General features: G+C 42.5%; 1 protein-coding gene across 1 annotated transcript in view; it reads right to left on the bottom strand.

Annotated features, from left to right (window-relative positions):
- The window catches only part of UNKL (unk like zinc finger), a 514,610-nt gene that overhangs the window by 174,487 nt on the left and 327,641 nt on the right, over positions 1–12,482 (bottom strand). The window contains exon 8 of the mRNA XM_085629284.1: positions 330–493. Within this exon, the coding sequence (XP_085485410.1) occupies positions 330–493 (164 nt within the window). The remainder of the gene's footprint in view (positions 1–329; positions 494–12,482) is intronic.

Raw genomic sequence — 12,482 nt, forward strand, 5'->3', positions numbered from 1 at the left:
GATGTTTTCTCCTATTGAACTATTTTCAAACTGAAAATGGTTTGTATTTTACTATTAATGAACTTGAAGAGATTCATATAATGGATAATTAAAGTCACATCTGCTTTATGGGAATAAAGTAGAGGTAAAATGATGAAAGCAAAATTGACTGAACCTTCATAATTAAACAAAACAGAAAAAGAACAATATTATTGTAATTCACACAATTCAACTTCACAGGTTATGAGGTGAACCTCTTCATAACAAAAATTATTTCAATAAAACGTAATCAAGAGCGTTAACATATATATGTGGCACAGTTCACTATTTGGAAAATTGCTGTAACTTACATTTTGTCCATTGCTACTTAAAATGGTGTTTGTGCAGTTTATATTGCAGCCCCACTCATTTGAAATTCCTATACTGTCTGTAGAGTACATAAGAGTGCCTTGCTTGGATTGGCAGGCACTCTGCATCATGAGTCCATTCATAGTATCTTCTGTTGATGGAATTCCTAAGAAATTACATTAAATGATTAGAAAACAAACTGTCTGAATGACATTTATTTAAAAAGGCAGACAACAACCTACAAAGTATTTAGGAGATTTGACAATCTTTTAACCTTGAATTAACTTCAGCAGTTATCCAGATCAGTATATGTCAACTTAAAAAAAACAGAACTATTATCAGATAGAATAGTCATGATATTTATTGTAGATGAATGTGAATTGGTAGACATTCAAACCTCATAGATACGTACTTAACATCCCTATATAAAAGAAAACCTAGTTCAATCAGCTAGCAATAACGTCTTTTTTTAAAAAAATTCTTTGATTGCTTAGCAAATTAATATTTCTATGACGACAGATGCCCAATTACTTTTCTTTCAAATTCTTCATGCCGCAATGAGCTCATCAAAACAGCAATTAGCAATATCACTTATTATTATTCGGTTAAGCTGTCTGGTTATCAAAGGAATATTTTGGGCTTAACAACATACAGGGAATTGTGGTCCGCCCATTGTTTACAACTAGTTGGCTTTACAATCTCACTTTTATTTGCTTACATTCTATTGTAGTGCTTTCCCTTTTTCAGCCTCTCCATCTTGTGTTCTTCCTCCTCTGGAGCATAGCCTCTTTACCATTTCTTTCTTTGGCTGGCTTCTATGATTCCTCTGCTTATTTTCAGATAACGACTTTTTTGGTGTGCATGTTTCTAGCTGTCTCCCTTATATGCTTTTCTTCCACCCCTCCGAATCACTCTCTCTCTCACGCATTGACTTTTCTCCCACCACCCCCACTTGTGTTTCTCTCTTGTTGCGTTTTCGCCAGTATTCTGATTCATGTTGCTTCTCCCCCACCCGCCGTGTTCCTTAACTTCCTACCCTGGGTTGCTTAATCTCTCCAACTGCTGTGTACTTAACATCCCAGCACACTGTTTTGATTAAGCCAACCCGCCCTGTGTTGCTTCACCGTACAAAAGTACACTGCGGGTGCCGCATCATTGTGTTTTTATTTCTTTTTAACCATGCTGCTATTGCATGGCAAGAATAATTGGCAAACACAATAGGTCTTATAGGCAGGATATATTGACTATGCCAATGCTTGGTGATTTATTATCATATCACTTATCCAGTATTGGGGTATCTTTCATAGATTCACATGCTTAGAATCAACCCCGCCGACGAGGTGGGAGTCTCGCGGTACAATAAAATATATACATAATAGTCATAAAAAACATACAATAGGCTACTATGGACAGCAAAGTCACTACATTAGCCTATCTTAGTCCTTTTGTAAAAAGAACCAAATTTGGAACACAGCCAATCAGGCTGCAGCACCCTCTTAGAACCCTCCACAGAGAGGCAAACCCTCAGATTTTCTACCGCACGTCGTGTGACAGGGAGTCTCCCTGAGCTCTGCTCAGTTTTTCTTCACCTTTGGCTGAACTTTGTGAGTAGCTATGTCTGATTCTTCTAAGAAAAGCTTGTTTTTGCCTTGTTCTTCATGTGGGAAGAAGAGACTACATTTTGAGGATCCCCCACAAGGAATGTATTGATTGTCTTTACCCAGCACACAAGGTTAAAGACTGCAGGATTTGTAGAACCTTCCCTGCCAAGACTTTGAAGGACAGAGAAGGAAGATTGCTGGATTGGCTGGAGAAATTTAAGGCTACATCAGTTTCAGGAGATAATGGCAGTGTTGGTCCTTAGACGTCCACCCCTCTGGCCAAAAAGAGGGATAGATCTGATGATCCCCCTGAGCGACAGAGTGAGACCTTGAAGCAGCCTCACTCTGAGACTGGTCACTCTTCCTCTAGAAAAGAGAAGCTTTCATTCTCTTCAGAGGTGAAATCTGGTGAAAAAAATCAAGATTTAAGTGAAAACTGCCTCAAACAGCAGAAAACTCATTCTGAGTCTGTCAGGATCCCGTCAACGTCGAAAAAAGCACCGTCGACGATGAAATCTCCTCAGATGGTGAGTGATTCCTCGACGTCAACAAAGAAAATTCCGTTGCTTCGTCGACGACAGCACCGTCTACTATTATATCATCGCAGTCGACACCAATCTCTTCGACGCCTACCTAGTCGTCGAGGGCACACATGCCGTCGACGCTTTCGACGACGATACATCTCTCGTCGACAGGTCCACCGTCGACGACGAAACTACTTCCGTCGACGGGCCCGCCGTCGATGACCATACAACTCCCGTCGACTAGTCCACCGTCGACGACGGCAGCAGCTTCGACGACTACGACGACAACATCGTCGACAATGCTTTTTCCGCCGACGATTACAACATCGATGGTAGCTTCTGTTATGTCTATCTCGGCTGATACTGGCTCACCGTCTATGTACATCTCGTCGACGCTGAAGCGTAACAGGCCTACATCTTTACAGATTACGCCAGTTTTGAAATCAAAATTATCGTCGTCATTCCCATCTTCAAGAAACTATTACCAGGATGTCTCTCATATTTCACCCTTGCCTCCTAGTCACTATCCGGAGGAGTCAGATGATGATGGACTTTTTAGCCCAGCACGTAACCCTTCTCAACTCCGGATCAAATATCAGGATGATGAGGAAGGGTAGTATGAGCCTTGTGAGTCTCTGCGGGGTCCTCAAGAGACTTCATTTCAGCAGGAGCCTATAGTGCAATGCCTATGGCCTTGATGCAAGATCTGACTGCTATGTTGAGGGATTATCATACACGCTTTCCACCAACAGCGCCTGTTCCAACACAACCTACTACGCCTACGGTTTTGCAAATTGCAGGTCCTTCTGCCCTTATCAATGTACCTCAGGAGGTTGTACCTGCGCAACATTTAGTCCAAGATGACGATGGCGATACTGTGGCTGAAGATGGGGAATTACCAAACTCACCCACAACTGTGGATGAATGGGATGAATACTTGATTCCTACGCCATCCTCACCAGTTCCTCAGGCAGTAGATTCCCCTCCTTAAGATATTGGAGGTTTTCACGCAATAATGGAAAGGGCAGCAACAAGGTTTCATCTTCCTGTGTCTGTGAAGCAAACAGATTGTTTCCTTTTTTGATTTTAAGGACCAGAGTAGGAAGCCCATACGTTCTATCCCTATAATACATCATATCTGGGAAGAAGGAACTAAGATAATGAAAACTCAATTTTCAGTGCCTGCGATTCTCCCTAGAATCGATAAAAAGTACAAAGCACCTGATAATGCTCCTGCTTGCTTGCCCGGACATCCTAGACCAGATTCCGTTATTTCACAGGCGGCTCAGCGTAAGTCTCGGAATCCATCCACTCCTGTGACAGCACCGCCGGATAAGGATGGGAGGCGCCTTTATAAGATTGGTAAGCGTTTCACCACCATGGCGGGTGCTTCAGTTCGTGCTACAAACTCTTTGGTGATTCTAGGGAGATATGACCGCCAACTATGGTCAGACATTTCTCCATACCTCGATTGCCTACCTGATGACAAGAAGCAGGAGGCAAAGAAAATTCTTCTTGAAGGAGAATGGGCTGCATCAGAAATTCATATTTCTATGGACCTAGCCTCCTTGGGCTTTCATCAACTTGCCGGAGCAGCAGTCCTTAGACGTCAGGGATGGTTGAAATCTACCACGTTTCGTCCTGAGGTCCAAACGAAGATTTTGGACATGCCATTTGATGGTGATATGTTATCCGGGAAACATATAGATGAGGCTTTGCAAGACATCAAAAAAGATACTGACACTGCCAGAGCCCTTGGCACTATACAATATCGGAAGACTCCTTTTTGGGGAGCTGGGGGCAGAGGATCGTATTCCTTTCGTGGTGGCTATCAAAGATACCAAAACCAAGGCAATCAGGGAAGATATAATTATCAACAGCAGCCACAGCAACAGCAGCAGTCCTACAGAAACCCTCCAGCTGCCGCTTATAGACAGCAGAATAGAAGGCGTCAACCTCAAGGCAGGGATTCTGTTGGAAAGCAGCGACGACTTCTTAGCACCTGCAGCAGATCTGCCACCCCTTATTTACAGGATTCCGAATGTATCCAGACATCTCAACAATTGGAAAAGATTTTAACCACAGACAAGTGGGTGTTGGATATTCTCAAATTTGGGCATACCCTGGAATTTGTCAGTATCCCCCCCTCCTAATCCACCTTTAAAGAAACATCCTCCACATCTTGCTCTTCTCAGGAAGGAAGCAAAACCATGCTCTCGAAAGGAGCGATAGAAAGATTGCCTCGCTCTCAGGTGGGGAAAGGGTTTTATTACCGCTTTTTTCTAATATAGAAAAAGTCAGGGGAATGGAGACCTATCTGGATTTAAGAAAGTTGAACAAATATCTTCAGAAGAAATCCTTTTGCATAGTCACGCTTCAAGAATTCCTTCAGCTTCTGGACCATGCAGATTTTATGACAACATTGATTCTCCAGGATGCATACTTCCACATCCCCATTCACCCCAAGCATCGGAAATTCCTTTATTTCACTGTGGCAGGTGCCCATTTCCAATTCAAAGTCCTCTCCTTCGGCCTACGCTCAGCCCAGGAGAGTCTTTACGAAATTCCTGGCTCCGGTGGCGGCTCACCTCAGACTTCAAGGCATACAATTATTCCCTTATCTGGAAGATTGGCTAATAAAGGCTCCTTCCTATCTGCAGGATTCTCGAGCAACGTCCACAAGCCTACAGCTATTTCAATCCCTGGGACTGTCCCTGAACATTCAAAAATCAGTTCTTTGTCCTTCTCAAAGAATTCAATTTCTAGGGGCAGTGTTGGATACTACCCGGGACAAGGCATTCTTGTCCAAAGAAAGGCAATCACGTCTCGTTTCTCTGGCATCAGAACTCCTAAAAAGAAGGTTCGCTTCTGTGAGAATCATCAAATCATTCCTGGGAATACTATCATCAGCAATTCTGTTAGTACCTCACACCCGTCTAAGGATGCGGCCGATTCAAAAGGAACTAGATAGTCAGTGGCTGCAGATCTCGGGGTCGTTCGACGACCTAGTGGAAATAACTCCAGTTATGCGAGAAGCGCTGTTCTGGTGGCTGTGCTCCAAGAATGTCTCAATCTGGCTCACTTTTCTGCCTTTCGTGCCGGACTTCATCCTCACTACAGATGCCTCCCTAGAAGGGTGGGGTGCACACCTTCAAGATCTTTGCATAAGATTAAGGTGGTCCGCTGCTATGGCGAAAATGCATATCAATTTCTTGGCGCTTCGAGCAATTTTCCTGGCGTTGCAGTCCTTTCTCCCAAGGCTTCAAGGGTCCACAGTTCTTATCAGAACCAACACCACCACTTGCATGCACTACTTAAACAAGCAAGGAGGTACCCGTTCTCACATTCTGTCTCAAGAAGCTCAAAGCATTTGGAAATGGCTGCTTTATCACAATATCACGATCAAGGTGGAGCATTTGCCAGGGATTCACAACACTTTGGCAGACACTCTGAGCAGGACCTCGAAGTCCTGTCACGAATGGGAGTTGGATCAATCAGTCGTGGAACACATATTTCGGATGTGGGGCAAACCAAATCTGAATCTCTTTGCCTCCAAGAACAATCGGAAGTGCCCATTATTTGCCAGTTGGGAAACGGAGAAGGGCTCGTGGGGGAACGCCTTCATGATGAGATGGAAAGGGATCTTTGCGTATGCATTTCCCCGCTTTCCGTTGATCCCAAGACTTCTACGCAAGCTAAAGATGGAACCATGTTGCATGATTCTCATTGCTCCGCGGTGGCCGCGTCAGCATTGGTTTACGGAGCTTCTCCTACTGTCCAAACGCAGACCATACCGCCTTCCTGCAGTTCCGACCTTTTTATCAATGAGCAAGGGCCAGATTCTTCATCTTCATCCAGTCCAATTGCATCTTCATGCATGGTTTCTGGATTCACAGAATTCAAGGAGATAGATCTACCTCAGGATTGTAGAGATATTCTTGTTAGGGCAAGAGCTCCTTCTACCTTAAAGACTTATGCTTTGAAATGGAAACGATTCTGTGCCTTGTGCGCTGACAGAGATATACATCCTGTACGATGTTCTCCAGATAAAGTTCTGCCTCATCTCCTTTCATTATCCAAGTCTGGTCTTATGTTTATTTCTGTCCCAAGTTACATTTAGCGGCCATCTCGACCTACAGACGTTCTGCAGGAGCTGCATCCCTTTGCTCTAATCGCTTAATCAAACAATTTCTAAAAAGGGCTGTTCAGAACTTTCCCACCCGTCAAAGCCCCTCCTCCAGAATGGAGGCTTAATCTGGTGTTACAACAACTCATGAAGCATCCATTTGAGCCTGTTCACAAGGCTGACCTCAAATACCTCTCTTGGAAAACTGCACTTTTAGTGGCACTCACCTTTGATAGGAGAGTCAGCGAAATCCAGGCTTTCACTATCAAACAACCTTATTTGAGATTCACCAATGATTATGTCCTCCTCAGAACTAATCCAACGTTTATTCCGAAGGTTCCCTCTACATTCCATCTTAATGAGCCTGTTGTACTACGTTCTTTCTTTCCCAAACCGCCTTCCTATATTGCATTGCTGTATTGGTGTTACGAGGTATCTATTGTTTTCTTATGATTCCCACCATCCACTATACTACTAAGGATTTTTTACTGCTAACTATTCTGATTCTAAGCATGTGAATCTATGAAAGATACCCCAATACTGGATAACAAAACAAGTTACTTACCTGTAACTTTAGTTATCCAGTATTGGTATCTTTCATAGATTCACATGCGACCCACCCTTCTCCCTGGAGAGGCTTACCTTATTACCTGTACATGTTATTGTCACTTGTGCTATGAAAATCTGAGGGTTTGCCTCTCTGTGGAGGGTTCTAAGAGGGTATTGCAGCCTGAGTGGCTGTGTTCCAAATTTGGTTCTTTTTACAAAAGGACTAAGATAGGCTAATGTAGTGACTTCACTGTCCTTAGTAGCCTATTGTATAATGTTTTTTATGACTTATATGTATATATTTTATAGTACCGCGAGAATCCCACCTCGTCGGCGGGGATGATTCTAAGCCTGTGAATCTATGAAAGATACCAATACTGGATAACTAAAGTTACAGGTAAGTAACTCATTTTCTTTCTGCATATCAAACTTAATTAGTATATGCGATCAAGACTGCGGGTCTAGGAAAACCTGTAAGATATCAGAGCCTAGGCATATGAAATATGAATGATAAAGATAGGGTCTCGACCAAATGGGCTACTCTTGTTTTTTCACTTGGTACTGATGTGTTACATTGCAATACTAGAGAACAGGCTTCATTATGGAATAAATGTGGGGTTATGGAATAAATGTGGGTTTTATATTGTGAGTGAAGTAACATGCAAACAAGCAGCTGGTGGTGATCTTACAGTCATATCTAAATCTCAGTCCTAGCTTTGATCATTTCCGAAGTAAACTTCAAGTTGGAGGCATTCAGACTCAATTCTCTTGCAAATTTCTCAAACTTTGGCATGGTATCACTCTAGATTCCAGATGATGAACAAATCATTGATCTAACTTAATTTCCATTTGGTATCTCTCACTTCTAATGAGATCAGTCACCCACTGCCCTTGAACTAGGGTTGCTCGTGGAACTAAACTGCCCAAGGTAGTGTCATACCTTCATCTACAATAGTTTACATCAACCCTGAACACCATAATTGCAAGACCGAATTCAGTCAATTTTTTCAACTTTTGAGAAAAATAACTCATTACACTTAACTTGTCCGGCAGTTTCTGAAATAAACCAAAGGACTTACCACTGGAGGCACTAAACATAGTTAATGCCATTAGACATTACATACCTATGCATGCACATAGAGAAAGAATCAAGATGGGCTTTAAGCATTGAATAATGTATTTCTTGAAGAGAACACTTGCTGAAAATTACTCTCTGCAGGCCCAGATGTCAAAACGGCACCCAAGGCTTCGCACACAGCGAACCCTACCAATCCTGGGCATTTCTGAAAACTAGAGACCTAGTAGATACTGAGTGGTGTGGTTTGTGTGGATCCCAGAACATTTTTCTAAGCAGAATGTACTGTGTGCCTCCAACTGATGGCTAAAAACCCTCAATGTACTTTCACTTTTCATGACGGTTGCTGCATTATTTAGGATCTGGGTTTGCCGGTCTCTGTTTTTCAGATTTATTCTCTGTGCTTTCAATATTTTTTTTTATTTCAACAATCATGTTCTTTGGGAAAACCATGAGTGATCTACACAAATGACGCCTTGCTGAAGCCATAAGTTTTTTTTCTTTTTAGAAATCTCAAGGCTTGCCCCACATGAATAAAAAAAATAAAACTTTGAGAAGGCATACTTGAGGCGATAATTCCGTAATAGTCTTTCACATCTTTCTTTTGGCATTCTAACCACCATTTCAAATGGATGTGTTTGCTATTCTACTGAGTGTTCTTGAATATTAATATAAAAATCTAGGGATTGTGTAGAAAAGAAGTTGTTACTTATTGTCAGTAATAACTTTCCGACAGATTCTGTATCTTTTGATTCCTCAAGTTTTGAATTAACCAGATGCCAGACTGGAACCAGAAATCTTTCCCCCCAATTGCTCTTGCACTCCTATAGGTGGCACTACTGGAATCTGCGGCAGCCTCATATTTCTTCTGTAACCAATGCAGCGGAACGAAGTGGGCCGGATCGGCAGGGCACGGCGTGCCCCTACTTCTTAAATTTCATAGTGTCCGTTCCCCTACTTTCTTATTTTAAACAGCATTAATTTCCAAGGCCGATAGTTAAGGCTCGTCTTTTGGGGACGGGCGGAACGGGCAGAGAAGGAAAAGGACTTTCTTTTCCTTCGTGTCCAGAGAAGACAAGAACATTGTCCAGTTCTACTGCCGCTGGCAGCTGCCCCCCTCCCCTCTTTGTCCCCCCTCTTCCCTCTCTGTCTCGCTCCTCCCCATTTAGTGAAAGCAGAGACTTCAAGAAACAGGTATTACCTTCTCCTTCCTCCTTTCGTTTATTTGCTCCCCTGTGAAATGGATCCAAAAAAGAAAAACACTTTTGCTGGAAATCTTTTTCTGACATTTTTCTATTCCTGAGTGCAGTTTCCGGGTGGAGAGAAATAAAACATTCAAAACATGAAACATAACTAACTAAAGCAAGACAGAATGGTTGCAAGGTGGCCAGATTGATTTATTCACACCTAAACACATTAGCGCCACTTTACAGTGTTTGCCAGTGAAGCGTTACTTTTGTTTTCTTGTCTCTCTTTGAACAACATTGATTTCCATGGGTGGGAAAGTGGACTATTCCTGGAGGTACTGAAATACCTGCTTGATTGGTGAATTGGAAAACAAAATGTGTACCGCGGCACTGTGTTCAGTGATGTGGTCTTTTTAAACCATACTGTTTATGTTTTGTAAGGATATGAGCAATGGGCATTGTAATAGGTCCCTTCCGGGCCATGCAGTCACAGCGTTAACTTTTCAGGCAAAAGCACTCACTAATTTCTGAATAAGGAGTGTAAAAATAAAAAAAGGTAACCTGCTTAAAAAAAAGGTTCCGGCTTACATTTCACATGCCTTACTTAATCTTGCATTCCTATGAGTGTTTGCTTTTTCTAGGATGTTGTTAATTTTTTTTACGCAGTATATTGCTCTTGTCTAGTGAATAATTTGAATTGAGTCACATCCAGGTGTTTATAGTGGGTCAGTGAAGTGTGAGTTTCTCTCAGTGGGGCAGTATGGTGTTCAGTCGGGGAGAGGATGTGGCACTATGGTCAGAGCTGCTGAATTTGGAACTGGGGAACCAGGTTCAGCCTTCATGACCAGTCCACCATGCCACTCCCCTGAGGGAGCACATTCCCATGCTAGACCTTAGAAGGCTCCGCAAGATCTTAAAAGCCCTAATGTCTTAGCACCAGCAGGTGGACCCTAGCAGTGGCAAGTGTGGGTTAACTTTGAAGGCCTGGCCGCCTCAATTCATTCTGAAGCTCACCTCCAGTCTTGCAGGCAGGCCTATGAAGCAGCACACCATACAGCGACCGTGACTCTCACTGAGGTCACAGGACCCTTGAGCAGTGTGGCTGTAGGGCAGTGCAACCGCACCAGGCGCTGACCAGCCATGGTCCGTGCAGCTAACAGCGGTGGAGCTGAGGGGCCGTGTAAGGGGGGAGGATTTCGAGAGACGATGCAGATGGAAAATTAAATAAATAATTCATTTTCTCTCTGCATCGTCCCTTGAACTCCCCCCTTACCTGCACGGACCGTGGCTGCTGCTAACTTCAGGTGGGGGCATCGTGTTTGCAAGTATAATATGGTTTTAAAAGCACTTGCTGCCTCCTTCCTGGCCTCCAACACTTTTTGGCAACAATAAAAATGTCATGATTACTCCAGTGATTAATGTTCTTAGTAGAAAGAGATGGTGTTTAGTCTAGTGGACGTTTTGACTCATGGAAAGGAAGCGCAGAGGGTTAATGTGTCTGCTGCTAAGCACATGTACCATGCAGATCACAAAGTGCACATAATGTAAATAGGTCAGTGTGTTACAGCTTTTGTCAGAGAGACCCTATTGTTACTTGCAGTTAATAAGTTAAAATCCTAACATAGAACAGTGAGCTATTAACTGTCATGTAAGAGCTGCAGGCAAACAGCAAGGTATAAATTAGAGCGTTATGTGTTTTTTTCCCAGTCTTTGATTATCGTAATGTTGCAGAAAAGGGTTCATTCGGGTAGATATCAATTCTGATTATTAGAGAGAACCCCATGGTATTACGTTTTAAATTCTGAGTTTGTGTTTCTCCAGACCAATCACTATTAAACTATGCTGCCTACTAGTATGGTTGTCATAGGACTCCTACACCTTGTAGTTCTTTGTCTTATGTAACATTTTATATACAGTGATTTACACACATATGAATGATTGTCTCTGTGTAATATGTGTGATGTAAAGTGCTCTAACACCCTACACTGGTATTAGTGGTGCTGTACATTTTCTGATACTTTATTATTTTGACATTATTACACATGAACAGTCTCTGCAAAGATTTTTCCTTATTAGTACCAGTGGAACATACAACTGCAGCAGTGAGAAAGGCAACCAGTCAACCTTTGCAAACGGCCTTCCACTTCACAGCAGCAAAAGTCACATTTTTTAGTAACTTGTGATCCATTTGAGCTATAAACAATTTATTAGTTAAAATTGTCAGATAATGCAGCTGATGTATGTGGCAAATATGGCAGAGCCATAATTATGTGGAAAACATTTGAAAAACTAGGATATTTTGCCATGCATGTTTAAACTGCTCTTGTGAGGAAAGGGAGGAGACGTGCTAATGACAAACTCCATGGCTCAGAGACAAATGGCTTGCGATTCCCCTTTTAAGGATATTTGGGACATTCTGTGATTGGAAACGAATCCCACTTTGTGAATGTATTTTAATGTCAATAACTCATATTGAACCTTAAATAAACATGCATCTCCATTGGTTAAATTAAATAACGTAATGAACAAGTTACTTACCTTCAGTAACGCTTTTTCTGGTGGATACAGTATTCCTCACCTTATGACTATCCCCTGCGCCAGCATTCTTCGGAAAAGTTTCGTAGCTCTCACCGCCGACGAGGTCGTCACAATGCCATGGCTCCGCACGTGACTCCGCGTGACATCACTGGAGCCATAAGAGGACCACGTCGGCGTGATGTCGGTTCCACCCATTTTTTCCGTGCCACCGAGGCGAAACGGGCAGACCAACCATATAGAAAATGCATACATAGTACACAGTATTCCCACAAATACACACAGTGTAAAGTGAAAAAGGGAAGCCAAATAAAGCAAACATTTCCTTCAAGCCTACAGAAAGGCAAAACAGAGGCAATGCAGAATGACAATATAAAACAACATATTAACGAATACCTCTTTTAAGGTATGAAAGGGTGGACAACGGGGAGGTGGGTGGGTCAGTGATGAATAAACAGGCAGATACTGTATCCACCAGAAAAAGTGTTACCGAAGGTAAGTAACTTGTTCTTCTGATGGATACATCTGCCTGTGGATTCCTCACCTTATGAATAGAAT

This window comes from Triturus cristatus, chromosome 10 (assembly GCF_964204655.1).
Source record: "Triturus cristatus chromosome 10, aTriCri1.1, whole genome shotgun sequence".
NCBI lineage: Eukaryota > Metazoa > Chordata > Amphibia > Caudata > Salamandridae > Triturus > Triturus cristatus.